The 16,941-nt window shown below is 40.8% G+C and overlaps 1 protein-coding gene across 2 annotated transcripts; it reads right to left on the bottom strand.

The window, feature by feature from the left end:
• Window positions 1-1,777: 1,777 nt before the first annotated feature.
• On the bottom strand, window positions 1,778-16,105 carry slc1a6 (solute carrier family 1 member 6). 2 transcript variants are annotated; one of them, XM_087836057.1, is made up of 12 exons: window positions 15,848-16,105; window positions 15,667-15,737; window positions 7,665-7,931; window positions 7,426-7,563; window positions 7,017-7,224; window positions 6,273-6,315; window positions 5,940-6,068; window positions 5,649-5,833; window positions 5,279-5,512; window positions 4,930-5,124; window positions 3,055-3,189; window positions 1,778-2,810 (listed from the first exon to the last, which is right to left on the bottom strand). In XM_087836057.1, the coding sequence occupies exons 3-12, from the start codon at window positions 7,885-7,887 to the stop codon at window positions 2,612-2,614; spliced, it is 1,689 nt and encodes a 562-aa protein (XP_087692183.1). In that variant the 5' UTR covers window positions 7,888-7,931; window positions 15,667-15,737; window positions 15,848-16,105; the 3' UTR covers window positions 1,778-2,611. The 2 variants fall into 2 exon arrangements, with proteins under 2 accessions (XP_087692183.1, XP_035767808.1); XM_035911915.2 differs by lacking the exons at window positions 15,667-15,737; window positions 15,848-16,105 and adding an exon at window positions 10,095-10,119.
• Window positions 16,106-16,941: the final 836 nt, after the last annotated feature.

The raw sequence follows: 16,941 nt of genomic DNA, 5'->3' as shown, positions 1-16,941 counted from the left end.
CAACGTAAATTACACACGAACAACATTAAGCTACTCACGCAGAGAAGAACGGCTGCTGCTGCCATCATCATCCTCATCATTTCTGCTACACTGGCAGGGCTAGGGGCCAGGACTCTCCTCTTCGGGTTTTTGGGGGATGTTGCAAACTCCTGGTCCGATAACAGGCACCACACCCGCAGTAGTTGCGCTCGGTGTGAGGTCTCGCAGCAAGCTATCAAATACGGCGCATTTCTCGGCTTTTTAAAAAACGCTATGCGTCGCCAGGTGTTTCATCGGATTCGAGGTGTTTCCTCCTTTGACAGCATCACAGTATCACCTTAAAGCACTTGTTGCAGGCTGCTGAGTTTGCATCTTTTGCTGTGAAGTACAGCCAGACTTTTGACCGCTTCCCCTTGGGCGTTTTTAATCTGTAGCTCTGCTCTAAAAGAACGTACGTACCTGGGCCCGCCTACTATCCTCGGAAACGTAAAATGATTGGCTAGAATTCAAAGTGTATCACAGCTCAGGGAAAAAAAAGCACCGAAATAAAGCACCGAAATGTGCGCTGCTTTTCGGTCTGGTTACTACCATTTATGTGAGAACCGATACCGGTACCCATCCCTAGTCAGAAGTGAGTTTACCTGACTCACTGACTCATATTGGACTCCTTTAACAAAGTTTTACAGCCTCCTCCAGAGTGAAATAACATGGACGCATATTGAAAGCTGCGTTAAACAGTGGACTGAAACCCTACAGTCACTACATATAAACAGGAGCCACCGTAGGTAGGATTGTACACTTGGGATCGCTAAGAAAACAGAATTCATTTGACTGCAATCTGCAATCTACTGACATCTAGTGGTGAGATTTTACACAATTTAACTTTAAAATAAGATAATAATGAATTGCTGTTTCATTATGTTTATGACTCTGAAAAGTTATTATACATAATGAGAATATTTATTTGAGGTACTTTAGATATACTTTATATACTTATATATATATACTTTTATATATACTTTTATACAACTTGTCCTATATTAAACTATGTAAATAGTGCTGTTATTATTTGTACTAAAGAAAAAGCGGTAAATTGTGTGTTGTGTTTTGTAAACAGTTTTCTAAACTGATTTTATTTCTGATTAAATATTCTGGTTTCCCTATCACATCCAGCAGTGACATATCTGTAGTGCTTACAGCAGCACAGCCTGGGTTTACTTAACTATTAGCTTTTATATAAAAGGATTTCAAACTTAGATGAAATGTTCGTAATAAAAAAGAAGAATTCACCTCATCCATATGTGAAACTTGTTTCTCATATAACATTTGACCCACTGTTTTCTCTAAGAGAGCAGCTGAGAGTGTCTGGAGGAGAGGATATCTTCCACAAGGGGTAGCCACAATCACAATAATGAGAATCACAGTTCATTTCAGTTCCTGAGACATTTATTTATCACGTTTTTCACACGCTGTCCATCAACATGTTGAGCTGCTCCTTCATCAGAAATAACAATTCTACTGAAATAACTTAAAGCAACAAAACTCTAACCTGCAAACAAAAATGGGCATGAACTGGTACAAAATCAGACACGTGTATTCACACCATCACTTTTTATAATTATGCACAACACTGAAACAACTGTGTAGGTTCTCAAAAGCATTCACCAAGCTTCTTCACTGCACTTTTTCACAAAACCATCAACTGTAAAGTAACCAGCAACATTTCAATCAAAATATACCAAAAATCCAATTACATGTTGAGTAGATAATAACATATAATGCAGAAAACACAGACCGATTGGTGTAATAGAACACTGTTCCCATCAACAGGAGGAAAAAAGAAACAGAATATGAACACCTTCAGTATTGCAGCTATTTCTGTTTAATTACTCCTTTAGCATTGCAGTACTGTGCCCATATAGCACCAAATAAATACAAGAAATACACGCCAATATCCATAAGAAAGCACTGGGGGTGGGGAACAGTCTATAAAGTCATTTAAAATATATCAACTAAATAAAACAAAGGAGTAAAAGTTTTCTTTTTCACTTGTATCCAGTGTTTAACAGTCACAGTTTTACGATTAAATCGTGTAAGCACACTTAAAAGAGGAAGGAAACAATACTGCTGCCCGTGTATTTACATCCAGCTTTATTTTTCTGTAGTGCTGTGGAAATCCCACATCTAAGTCCTATTAGAGGTAGTCATTATTAGAATGACAAAAATGGGTGTTTGCAGTGGACAATGTTTAGTCATGCAGAAGAACTGGGCAAAGTCTAAAGAATAAATTCACAAGACTGAAAAAATAAGCTGGTTTACATTATGAATGGTGTTGTTTCTCTAATAATGCTGTGTTTTCAAGCTTGAAAGTGAGATTATTTGATGGCTTTGAAATGTATTTCAAAAATAAAAATACAAATAAAAAATCACAAGATGCTCCTAAACAACACGTGAACATTAGTTTCTGTCATCAAGCTGTCCCAGGACAGGCGCCACTGTGTCGTATTTCCCAGATAAGCTTTTGTATTTGAGGGAAAGATGTGAACCTCAAGCATTGGCTATCATGTTCTCCATCACTGCATCATGCTAATGCTTCTGTATGTTCACGCCGTTTCACGTGCTTCCCTCGCCTTCACATTGTGGTCTCGCTGTTGAGATGATTGACTATGTCATTGTCCTGGCAAATGAGCTGATAGGGTTTCTCGTTCTCCTCGATTACAGAGTTGCGCACCTCGGCGTCCTGATTCTGCAGCTCTTTGCGGGAAAGGTGCTCCACGATGCCGGCCCCGAGGGAGTCGCCGAGAACATTCGTGGTAGTACGCAAACGGTCCCTGGAGTCACGAGAGAGAGAGAATAAGTGAGAAAGACTAAAAAATGACTGCATATATATAAGTGGAAGAAAATGGATGCATGCTACGAAAACAGTTGCAGGCTCTCTTATCCATCACTCTGCATTATGCATCGATAACCTTTGTAGTTGTGGGACCTCTGGGCTCTCTGAAGCTTTACAATGACATTTAAGCTGGCACAATCCCAGACCAATCCCCATCAAGCTGACATTTAGTGGGAACTCACAGGAACCAATCCACAGCGATGATCAGCGTTATGTCCTCCGTGGGCAGTCCCACCGATGTCAATACAATCACCATGGTAACCAGGCCAGCCTGAGGAATGCCTGCTGCTCCGATGCTGGCAGCCGTTGCTGTGATACTGAGTGGGCGGTGGGAGGGATGGAGAGGCGAGTGAATGCATTTAATAAAAGGAAACAAACAAACAGCACATGTGCACTGCTGGTGGGTGTAGTAGAGTGTGATAAAAGCACACGAGGAATACTGTCTCTACCATATGTTCTTTAAAATGTATTACACATTTTTGTCTAATAATAATAATATTATCAGAAACACACTTTTAATATATGTTTACATGTTTATTAACCTCTCATTTCCCTATCTAGTAATAAAAAGTGCGATCAGAAAGAGGAGTAAGCTGGAGCAAATCTCACGCGTTTACCTTGTTATGTATTTGTGTATGTGTTGTATATAGGGGACAGCATGGAAGTGCCAGAAACTGCAGTTCCTTAAATGGACACTAGAGGTTTGATGCAAAATATTTCCATAGGCTACTATGTTAAAATGACCGAGGCTACGTCCACACGTACCCGGGTATTTTTGAAAAAGCAGATTTTTCTATGCGTTTGCACCTTTCGTCCACACATAAACGGCGTTTTCGGTCACTGAAAACGGAGATTTTTAAAAACTCCGGCCAGGGTGAATATTTTTGAAAACTCCGTTTTTGCATTTACATGTGGACGAGAAAAACGGAGAAAACGCAGCGTCAAAGGTGTGCGCCTTTTTTGACGTCACACTGTACGCCACGTTATTGTTTTGGTGAAATGAATTTCTACAATACTGTTACTGTTAATTTTACTCTCTGCAGTGTTTAAATGCTTACATATACACACACAGTTACTGCCCCTCCACACATACGACTCTGTTCTGCTTCTATGCCCCAGCTTTGTTTACTATTTCCCACTGAGGCTTCTAGACTTCTGATTGGCCAACATTTCTGCACGGTTAGGAATATATCGCCACCTGCTGCTTTGGCATGTTCCTAGCAGCGTTTTCCTTCATTTCTGCGTTTACGTGTGGACGGGATTTTTAAAACGAAAACGGAAAATCTCCATTTTCAAAATATCCGTGGACGTAGCCCAACTTAGCAGCAGAATTAAGCACGTTTACACACATAGTCTATAGATTAGCATCTCCTTCGTAAACACCATATGGATATTCTTGCATACCAGTTATAATTTTTAAAATTGTATTAAAGCTAAAATCTCAGCAATTTCAAGCGACTGAACTCAATCTAAAGACTTTATTTTCTCATTTTGCTGAGTGAACTTTGAGTATTTTATTTGTAATAGTGTGGCAGCTTACACACCGGATCCCTGATTTGATCCCAGGGGACGACACAAAGCCCTTGGTGGGTTGCAGTAGGAAGGCCATCCTCAGTAAATATTTGCTAGTTTAAATATACAGAGCTGCCTGTTATGGCAACCTCTCGTGAAAAATGGAACAACCAAAAGCAGTAGCAGGTATTTAAACCTACTGGCCACTTTATTAGATACACTTGTTCAATGGCTTTTTAAAGCAAGTATCTAATCGGCCAGTCACATGGCAGCAACCCTGTGTGTTTAGGAATGTAGAAATGGTCTACAGCAGCAACACAGCACACACACCTATGCCACCTCTGACAGCTAGGAGCAGGAAACTGTGGCTACAAGTTGCAGTACCAATGTTGGACAATAGAAGATTGGAAAAATGTTGCCTGGTCTGATCAGTCTTAGTTTCTGCTGTGACAGTCAGAGAGTAGAGACAGCGATCATCTCTTTATGACCACAGGTTGCCCAAAGAGGGAGCTCAGCTGAGTACTAGCAAACCAAAGTACTGTTACCTGATGGTGAGAATCTGACCAAAGTTTAGCTCCATGCCATTGACTTGAGCAATAAAGATAGCTGCCACTGCCTCGTAGAGGGCGGTGCCATCCATGTTAATGGTGGCTCCAACGGGAAGGACAAAACGCGTCACTCGTTTATCCACGTGGTTGTTTTCTTCGAGGCAGCGGAAGGTGATGGGCAGGGTAGCAGAGCTTGAAGCAGACAGGGTGAGACATGTTAGCATCACCATAAACACGAGCAGAGACTGGCCTTTAAAGCTGCTAAACACAAAGGAAGTAATGCAGTGCTTCTTATGATGAGATTCAGATGAATGAATAACAATGTTTGAATTGTGCAGAAGCTAACCTGGAGGAGGTTCCCAGAGCAGTGATCAGTGCCTGCAGCAGGCCGCCAATGAAGCTGTAAGGATTCTTCCTGGTTACCAGGAAATAAAGCATTGGCAGGACAAAGAGGCCGTGGATGAGAAGACCCACGATGACCGACACAGTGTACATCCCAAGCTGACTACCCACTTCTGCCAGATCCTTCATCTCCACAATCTTCCCAGCAATCAGAAACAGGATACCTACTGGAGCATACCTGCAAGTTTGGAAACATTGTTTTACTATAATGGTAATTTTATTGGGTTAGTTGCTTTTATAGACTAAAGGGAGAGTTTTCTTCAGTTAAGTCTACTCAGAATCTTCATAGGTGTGGATGCTGGGTTTTTACTAACCAGATGATGATGGCCACCAGCCGCATGATGGCTTCATTCAGGCAGTCAAAGAACTCTCTAAGAGCCTGGCCCTGCTGTTTCATGTTGCCAATGACCAGACCGAAGCACATGGAAAACACCACCAGACCCAGAGCGTTTACTCCGCTCGAGGAGCCAGACACAGGGACGACCTCCTCCACAGTCTCCTGTGGTTGAAAACGTTTTACACATAAATCAATACGCACTGTCGTTTTCTTTTTCATAGCGATTAAAGTATTGCACTTATACCTGAAGATGCTTGTAGACACCCACCTGTATGGTGTGAAGCACCGTGCTGAGGTTCACGCTCAAGGCAGAATCGGTCACATTGAGCGAGTCGGTGAGGTTTAAAGTTACGGTCACATTTCTGGTGTGAACAGTCTTCTTGTACACTGTTTTATACTGCAACAGACAGGAAATGTTTTTAAGGTAGTTACATAGCAATACATGCAATTTAATAGAGATTAGGAAAATAAAACTATATGTTTATCAAATTTTTGTTGATCAAGATTTAGAGATAAAGGAGATTTTCTTTCTTTAAATGAAATGAAGTGTTCCATAATGATGAAGATATGAACCATGGCTGGGATGAAAACAAAGGCTTACCTGCTTGAAGCAGGCTTCTACCAGATTAGGAGGAAACATGTTCCTAGAATAGAAAAAACCAAAGATCAAATGAGCCACATATACTTAAATAAATATGCCTAAAACCTAAATTATTTTAATAACCAGCAGGGGGCGACTCCTGTGGTAGTCTATGGGAAAACAGCACTCAGTTGCTTCACTCTCTGACCTCAGTAAACACGTTCCTGCTAACTTTATGGGCTCAGTCCAAGTTTCAGGTCTCACTGAAAATAAGATTGAGTCATTTTTGTAAATCATTGTCATTCTAAAAGTCAGAAAGATGCTTGTGATGTGCTGTGGTTTCCCAGTTTCAAACAAACTTCACTAACTGATCGGTGACATCATGGTGGCTGTGCCCATCTTTTACACTGTCTGTGGCTAAGTATAGCTCCGCAGCCATTTAGCATCGTCCAGAACAAATAAGGGAAGCAATGGAAAGAGCCTGACTCCATCCAATTGTTATGTCTGCCATCCAAACATGTTGGGTTACAGCTTGTACCTTATAAAGACAGAGGTGTGAACACCATTGGGTGTTTTGGAAGTTATCCTGAGCTAAGTAATTTGATTACTGGCAGTAGCTTCATACATAACAGATAGATAAAAGAGTGGTATCAATCTATTAATCCAACTCTTAACATTCTTGTTAGACTGCTCTCGTAATATGAACTGCGACTGTCTGTGGAAACTGTGTAACCTAACACATGAGTCAAGTTTCTGAGTCGTTACCTGATGAGATCCAGAAAAGCATCAGTAGCCTGAACAGGTTCGATATTCCCACCGTTGGCCACGGGGCTGTCCCTGTTCCCTTTCCCCGGCTGGATGATGACGACGATGACAATGCCGATAAACACAGCAATCAGCGTGGTCACCATGTAGTAGACCACTGCGTGCAAACCCATCTTACCAGATGCTTTACTGTCCAAGGAGGAAATGCCTGAGGCGGAGAACATTATTTTCTCAGTGGACTGATGAAAGTTTGAATGTGACGTTAAATTAATCATAGAAACAGCTCGCTGGTAAATACTGAAGACTACGATAGGATATCTGCTCTCATTTCAGGATCTAGACAGTAATGTGCTGAAGCAGTGTGGGAAAATAAAGCATATTTGCTTTTAAGTGCTCATTAGAAGCTAACCTGTGATCAGACTGGAGACAATTAGAGGTAGCACCAGCATCTTCAGCATTCTCATTAGGAGCTCCCCAGGAAAGGAAAAGTACTTGATTTCCCTCAGGGACAGATTGTAGGGGCGTAGAGCAAAGCCCAGGATTATACCTGGCAAATAAATAAATTAACTAATAAATAAGCATCGAAATGCACAAATATAAAACCACAAGTGGAAAAAAAACCTCCATTTGTTGTTCCTTTCCACTCACCCAGAGCCACGGCAGCGATGGTGAACAAAACGAACAAGTTCCTCTTCAGGAAACCCTTCACACTGGCCTTGCTGACGGAGCTCATCCTCTCCTTCATGCTGCTTGCTCTCCTCTCCATGGCCCTGCGTAAGCGCCTCCTTAGGTCTACTCTGTCTGGTAGGGGTGGTTTTTCTGTGTCCTCGTTTAGGAAAAGGCTGGCACTGGTGGGGGGCTTCTCGTTCATAATAAGCTCCAGCACCTGGTCCAGGAGGCAGGTCTCGTGTGAAACTAAGAGAAAAATAATAAAAATTATTTGTTAAGTGTAAAGTTTTTGTCACGTGTAGTTTCTGGAGGGACGGCACGCTTTAAGACATTCACAGAATATCCACACACATCGCATGTTGCTCAACGGGGTGAAAAAAAAAATAGAAAACAGGATGAAACGGCTGCTGCTGTGTGAAACACTGAAGCACCTGTTTAGGATTACAAATCAAAACCTGACCTGGCTGTGGCACAGTAACTAAAAAGCCTGAACCATGTAACCTACCACTGCCAACTGAGATGGAGAAGATTACCAAGCTGAAATAGTTTTTATGAATACACAGTTTTCTTTTTTAGTGTAGGGATGCAACGATACCAATTTTTTCAAACCGATACGATACCGATACTTGGATCTGAGTACTTGCCGATACAGAGTACAAAAAACTATACTTCTACCACACACACACACACACAAATGCAATGAATTGGAAGACAGGTTTTATTATATTCCCTACCGATAAAAAATTAAATCTTAATAAAAATGACCACAAAAAAATTTCAAGTAAAAAATAAGCACTTCTGTTAAATTATTGCGGAGTCTCCACATTGTAATTTTACAAAATATCACTGAACTATTGGCACTGTCTCGAGCTTTCAGAATAATAAATAAACACTTCTGTTTGGAATAAAATAAATACAAATTAGGTTTGCGAATAAATTAAACTTTTAAATTATTGCAGAGTGTCCATATTGTAAACAAACAAACAAAATAATTATTATAAAATAAATAATAAATAAAATAATAATTGGCCCCCTAGTGGCCAATCTAAAAAACTACAACAGAAATGACAAGCCACCCTCTGATTAATGAAATAAGTTGGTATCGGTTAACTTTTACGAGTATGAGTACACACACATTTTACAGTATCGGTATCGGTGCATCCCTAGTTCAGAGAATAAACATCCCCTTTTTTTGTATAATTTGGTTCAGTTTAGTGGTAAAACAGTTGGTGGACAAAACATTAATTGGCCACAGTTTGGATTAATCTGTCCTTCAGCATCTCACCTGCCACTTTGTTAGGTACACCTTCAACTTTAACTGTTCATTAATGCAAATAAACCAGTCGTATGGCTGCACCTCAAAGCATTTAGGCATGTGGAAATGGTCAAAGCGGCGTGATGAAATTCAAACTGAGCATCAGAATGGGGAAGAAATGGGAATCATGTGACTTCTGATGTGGCATTGTTGTTGGTGTCAGATAGGCAGAAACTGAGGTCTGTTGGGATTTTCCATCGCTAGAGTTTACAGAGAATGGTTTGAAAAAGAGAACTTGTCCAGCGAGCGGCAGTTCTCTGAGTGAAAATACCATGTAGAGGTCAGAGGTCACAGGAGAATGTCCAGACTCGAGCCGATAGGATAGCAGAAATGACTCAAATAAGGACTCGTTATGCTCACATCGTTTTATTTTACTGTGCTCAACAATCACCAGATCACACCTTTGAAATATCGTGGAGCAGCAGAGTCGCGTCACAGGTGTGCAGGGGATAAATCTGCAGCAGCCGTGTGATGCTATCGTGACAATATGAACCAAAATCTGCGAGGAATGTTTACAGCATCTTGCACGAACAACTAACTAGCAAGGCATTCCTAACAAAAACATGTATGAGCACTTCAATATGACCTCATAGTGTACAATAGCCTGTTTACCTAATTTGTCAAAAAACAATAAAGACACGTTCGAGAGCATGAACTCTAAAATACACACTGTCACTATGACAAAAGGCAGACTGCAAGCATAGTTCTGGTTTAGTCATTACAAGCAAAGCTGGACTAGGTGCTGGTGTAGTCTTGAACCGAGTAAGCAAACATGAGCTGTGTTTTTCAAGCCTTGCTTTGCAATTTTTTCTATGCTTAAAGCTGTAAAGTAGACGCATGATGATGCATGTTCAATCATCCAGGTAATAAATCTCCAAAAGTTGATTCTGTTCATCTGGACGTAGCGCTTTGTGGCAGAAACATTTCGTCACTCATCCAACTGACTGCAGGCTTCCCCAATCTTATAAACAATCCATTTGCATGAGTGAAACCAGCGCAGTGAAGGAACGCTACGTCCAGATGAACTGAATCAACTTTTAGAGACATAAAATAGACTAAAACCTAACATGAATAACGAGCTTTTTCAGTCTTACCGTGTTTCCCTTCTCTCTCGGTGTGTGTGTGTAACACGTGGACGCTGCTCGCACTTCCTCCTATCTAAGTAGGCTACATTGTTTCCTCTTAGCCAACCACTGCAAACAAACTTGAAGTCCCACAGAGCGGGTAATAAACAGGCAGTGTCCTCTTGCTTATTCTTCACATCTACTATAATCACACTGACCTCACACAAAAATCATTTTTTCATTCTTCCCCAGAGATAAACACTTTATTTTGAAAACCAAAAACTGAATCTACTCAAATCATTTTATAAGGTTTGCATCAATCTATACATAATCCACATGTAGTAACCAGGCAAAGAGATGGACGTCTTCAGATGCACGATTCAGACCTGCTGTTTATAAATGTCTGAACGAATGTGTAGCGCGGTCACAATGTTTTACTATCTGGAGGACTGGAGTGGACTGATAACTCCATTCTAGTGTGTAATGGATAAGAGTGGATGAAGCTGCCAGTTTTACAGCGTTACACTAGAGTAGGAATGAAAACAAAATGTTCAGTCGTGAAGCTCAGTAAAGGCAAGACTAATGAAAAAGGAAGTCTCAAGGAAGGAAAGGCACTACGGCGAAGGGCTGAACATTAAGGCAGTTCACAGGTTACCATATAACAGCATTACTACATAAATCTTGTGACGAACACAATTAAAGGATCAAAATGTTCCTTTCTGCCTCAATACAAGTCAAGCAGTGAGAGAGCGGTTTGATCTTAAGCTGCACCGCGTGAGCTAATTTTGTCAGGCTGGAGCTGACCAGAAACTTTCAGCTGTGAGTCAGCTTAATGTTTCTTTTTTTAAAACTTCTCTGTGCTTCATTAGTATTCACATGAAAAAACCTAACTCCCAAAATATGATGCTGATCAGGCTGCAAATGAACAGAAAGACTGCAGAGTTTCTGTTTTAAATCCCTGTTTCATTCACACTTTCAGTAAAAAAGCTGCAGTTCCAGCTGACTTAATTTTTTTTTTTGACAAATAAACACTGAAACCATAACTCAACAACCAGGAAATATACCATAATAAAAGGGGCATTAACCCCAGATAATCAGCAGGCATTTATTATAATGAAGAGATAATATTAAACTCTAAAATCCAAGTGAACACTGACTAACAATACATCTGTCAAAACACGTGAACTCATGGTGGATATATGGGCTGGCAAAAGTCAAGCAGGACATAATTCATGAATACTAAACAGGAAACCCCCAGCATGTAAAAAAAAATTAAAATTAGTCCGTGTTCCAATGCTTTATTATTATTATCGCCTATTATACAACACAGTCTCAATCTGTGGTAGTTTGTGAAATACTCAAAACCTTTAATGCACTGATTGTCACCAAGTACAAAAGACGACGTTTTGGGTTAAAAATGCAGATTTTTCCACCTTTTTTAACGCTTTCTTGGTTGCCATGGTGAGGTCTCCCCACACTTTCTGCTTTTGACATGAAATACAATGCTTCCTAATTAAATTATAATTATAAAAACTATATAAAAAAAAGGTGGAAATTCATGTCCATGAACGCAAAACACAGTTTGCCTGGTTATATTACAGTTGTCATATTTGGTAAACTACATTGATACTATTCGAAACACTGATTTAATTTATGCCGATGAAACACGACAGCTTTCTTTAAAATCAGACGAGGTGCACGTCTTATTCTGTCGTGATTACAATCCCAGCAATTTCTCAGTGAAATTGAGAAGTAAAGGCAGGTATTTTTCTCGTGATCGCACAAAGTAGCGATCGGAAAAAGCCTTTAAGCTGTCTGACTACTCACCACTCATGTTTTAGACTTTGAGTCAAACAGTCCAGTTAAAATCAGGTAACCGTCAGAGCTTCACCGCTGTGGACGAGAGGGTCAGGATGTCGCGTGTGTGAACCTCCAGAGATGAGTGGAGAGTTTGTCTCAGCTCAGCTTTCATAACAAGACAGACATGAAAGACCTCTCATATGGCCTGACCTTCTCACACACACACACACACACTCACACACACACACACACAGCCAACATTTTGTGGCGTGTGACAAATCAAAGTCAGACAAATCTGCCTACATTCCTCGTTTCTAATCGTCAACACTCCACACAATAACCTTTCCATGTCAAACAGCATTCAGTATAAAATGACACAGTGATGTACATGATAAATGTCCAGATCACAGCGATTTAAAGGGGACTATTGATTTTTCCCATGAAGGTTGAGTTATTTCAAACTCTTCACGGCTCGAGACAATAAACTGTCAGCGTAGAACAACGTGTAGACAGGAAAGACAACAATAAAGAAGTCGAATCTTCTCTTTAACAGTAGCTGGATCCACTTCTGCCTTCCGGACTGCTTTAATCCTTCGTGGCAGAGATTAAAGAAGATGCTGGAAACATTTCTCTGAGATCTCCATATTGACATGATAGCATCACACAGCCGATGCCACCACATCCCAAAAGTGGTCTGTTGGACTGATATCTGGTGACTATGGAGGCCACTTGAGTACAGTGAAGTTCCCTTCTTATCTGTCGAGAGTCCCACCCAGTGTGGTCTTCTGTTGCTGTACTCCATCTGCAGTGTTGGGGAGTAACGGAATACATGTACCGCCGTTACGTATTTAAAATACAAAATATGAGTAACAGTATTCCGTTACAGTTACCGTTTAAAAAGGTGGTATTTAGAATACAGTTACTTTGTTGAAATAAATGGATTACACGGCGGTACTTCCCTGTTTCATATTGTCACGGGTCAGGACTGTTGTAAGTAAGCTATTAAGACTCGGCTGTACACCGTGTTCGTGTTTTCCTCCAAAAACAATAACTTCCGTTGGAGCAGCCGTTCAACGCCTCTCTTTGTCTCTCGCTAGCAAAGTGACCCAGACAACAAAGTAAAGCTAGTTTTCAGCTACGAGCCCGACACAGAACCCACCGTATTAGCCAGAGGTCCCTTTACTACGGTTCGGAGCCGCGGACCTTCAGTAACAGTAATAAATCACAGCAATAGTACATTCATGTAGTTGTAAACAGCATGATAATCAGTGTTGGGAAGGTTACTTTTAAAATGTATTCCATTACAGAATACATGCCCCAAAATGTATTCTGTAAAGTATTCCGTTACGTTACTCAATGAGAGTAACGTATTCTGAATACTTTGGATTACTTAATATATTATCATGCTGTTTACAACTACATGAATGTACTATTGCTGTGATTTATTACTGTTACTGAAGGTCCGCGGCTCCGAACCGTAGTAAAGGGACCTCTGGCTAATACGGTGGGTTCTGTGTCGGGCTCGTAGCCGAAAACTAGCTTTACTTTGTTGTCTGGGTCAACTTTGCTAGCGAGAGACAGAGAGAGGCGTTGAAAGGCTGCTCCAACGGAGCTTATTGTTTTTGGAGGAAAACACGAACACGGTGTACAGTCGAGTCTTAATAGCTTACTTACAACTGGGCTCGTCAGGCTCTCTTCTTGGCTGCAGTGGTTATTATTATATTTACATGCTTCCAGCTCCCGTTTTTGCTCGATGACAGCTCGTACTTTTCCTTTTTCTCCCTCCCTCGCTCACAGACACATAACGTGTATGGCAGTCCATTCTCCCTGCAGCACGGACTACACTGCCTATGATGCTACATTCTTTAGAGCTATACCTGTAGCATTCTGCCTATTAGCTTAGCACAACAACAACAAAAAGGCCTCTCTCACCCAGGAAACACGCAGAGCGTCACCCTGTAACCATGGCAACCGTAACGCTGCCGCCTGGAACAACAGAACGTAGCTGTCAAACAAAACCCAAACAGTCCTGACCCGCCACAATATGAAACAGGGAAGTACCGCCGTGTAATCCATTTATTTCAACAAAGTAACTGTATTCTAAATACCACCTTTTTAAACTGTAACTGTAACGGAATACAGTTACTCATATTTTGTATTTTAAATACGTAACGGCGGTACATGTATTCCGTTACTCCCCAACACTGATGATAATATATTAAGTAATCCAAAGTGTTCAGAATACGTTACTCTCATTGAGTAACGTAACGGAATACGTTACAGAATAATTTTGGGGCATGTATTCTGTAATCTGTAATGGAATACATTTTAAAAGTAACCTTCAGAACACTGTCCATCTGCTTCAGGGTTTAACGTGCTGCACATTCAAAGATGCTCACATGCACACCAACAACAAGCACCCCAATCTTTTTCTCTGTAAACTTAATGGCTATGAAGGAAAATCCCAGCAGATTATCAGTTTCTGAAATACTCAGACCAGCCTGTCAGGCACCAGCAACCATAACACTTTCAGAGTCACCTTTCTTTCCCATCGTGATGCTCAGTTTGAACATCAGCAGGTCGTCTTGACCATGTCTACATGCTCAAATGCACTGAGTTGCTGCCATGTGATCGGATGATTAGATATTTGCATAAATGAGCAGCTGAACAGGTGAACCTAATAAAGTGAGCAGCTAAGATAACAAACAAACAAACAAACAAACAAACCCATCTGCACTGCATACGTCTTTGTTTAATACAATCCGCTTTCTCTATTACAGCAAACAAATTGTCATGGCCCTGGGTCGGTGACCCAGCGCTTTAAGTTTATTATTATCATTTTCTAGTTTATTGTTATGATTATTATTCGAGTTCTCTTCGGTCTGCCTCTGAGTCTGCGTCTGTATCTCTGTCTATGGTGTCACCCCATCTGTTTGTGATCTGTCTGTTCAGTTCAGCGTCTTGTCTGGTTCCCGGTGTCTGAGTTTCCTGTTTTATCGTGAAGGTCGCGTCGTTCTGTCATGGCTGTGTGCAGGCGGGCAGGGAGGAAGGACCCAAAATGCAGGACTCACTGAGGCAAAGTTGAACTCAAAATAAACAGCTTTATTGCAGGTTGCAGACTGAACAAAAGACTAACTACACTGGGGGGGAAATAAACTAACAGGCAGGCATAACGTCTGCTCACCCTCAGATTTCACTGTGTGTTCCGTTACCCGTTATGCCTGCCTGTTAGTTTATTTCCCCCCCAGTGTAGTTAGTCTTTTGTTCAGTCTGCAACCTGCAATAAAGCTGTTTATTTTGAGTTCAACTTTGCCTCAGTGAGTCCTGCATTTTGGGTCCTTCCTCCCTGCCCGCCTGCACACAGCCATGACACAAATTATGTTACCAGTCGAGAAAATACAACTTTAGTGCAAAAGTCTTTTGGATGCAAAGAAGCCAAAACGTGGCAAACATGTACCAACCCTTCAGGAAACAGAAATATAGAGCTTCGTTTCCACTCCACTACATCTTTGTTTCCAAATTATTTGTTAAAAATAGAGAAAGGTGAGAATTAGTATAGCAGTATAGCAACAGGAGAAAATTCAATCCAATCAGACATATACATACATTCAAGCTTCACAGGCAAGAAATGTGTGAACAGTGGTCTATCTGTCCATAGATAGATAGATAGATAGATAGATAGATAGATAGATAGATAGATAGATAGATAGATAGATAGATAGATAGATAGATAGATAGATAGATAGATAGATAGATAGATAGATAGATAGATAGATAGATAGATAGATAGATAGATATTTACCCTGTTTCTGTTTCTAGATGTGCTGAGCTGTCATAGATCCTTCCTGCTTTCGGCTGTCCTCCTTCAAGTCGCTGCAAGACACAAATTAAAACTTGACACAATCTTGCTACAACTTTACGATGCCTCCTGTAATTACAGATTAACTTGCTCCACAAACGATTGGAAATAAACTGTCACACACCTCTTTCTGTCCAAGACGCTCCTCACACAGTCATGTAGATGCTTTCCTCTCCACTAAGCAGTCGATAATGAACAAGTGTCGCCCACCCACTGTATCCCACCCCCCCTTTCATCTTTACTGTTAACTCCTGTTTTACTGTGTGTCGGTTTCTGTTTGTGCGTGAAGCCTCCAGCCAAGAGGTCTGCGTGGGAGGAGGAGGTTAAGGACTCTTCGGGAGAGAGAAATAACGATGAAGATAAGCCGCCTGCTGCCCATTCACGAGCACCAAAGCTGTGCGAAATGCTTCATCGCAAATCAGCTATCTCGGTGGGTTTCATGATCACGTCACGTGCCCTGGTGGATAACCAGTTTATGTGTGTAAAACAGCACAACAGATCCACAGTAGATCTTACATGTAACTACACGGCACTTATTGCTATGACAACATGCATCTGCTAGTTGGACTTTGGGGAGCTCGTGTATGCGTAACCCCGATGCCATCCAGCTTTTTACTCGCACTCCCACGCATCATATCCACGTTCACAAACGGTGCATTGATATGCATGAGCACATACAGCGGGGAGAAAAGTAGCTTTAACATGCAGTCATATAATATACACAACTGTGTGGCACGAACAAAGAAACAAGCCAACAAACTGCGCAGGATTTGGAGACGAGTTTAAACATTTGTTTCTTTACTCGTTTTATTGTTATGTGGTTGTTTCTGCCTCTTTCTTGGTCAAGTCACTCTATCAATAGAGGATAATTAAAAATACACAAATAGATAAATAAAAGCCATTGAATAAACATAACAATGGATGAACTTTTATTTTTCAGAGTGAAACTATTCAGCAAACAGAATCAAGATGTTGTAGAGGTATTTTAATTTTATTTTATTGGGCACCACCAAATGTGACTGCTGAGACTGAAGACTTTGGAAGCTGTTCTGTAGCTTTTAATTGACAGTTTGCCTAAGTTTGATGTTCAGAGACAAGAAGACTAGAAATTTAAAACTTATTAAAAAATTTTGCCATGTTGAGTTTTTGTCAACTACTGTTCCAGAAAGATTCAAGAAAGATTAGAGATAAAGAACAGTCTCAATCTTTACACCACAG

Source organism: Neolamprologus brichardi, chromosome 23, assembly GCF_056152115.1.
Source record: "Neolamprologus brichardi isolate AB-2024 chromosome 23, ASM5615211v1, whole genome shotgun sequence".
Taxonomy (NCBI): Eukaryota; Metazoa; Chordata; class Actinopteri; order Cichliformes; family Cichlidae; genus Neolamprologus; species Neolamprologus brichardi.
This window is presented reverse-complemented; position numbering and strand designations above follow the sequence as displayed.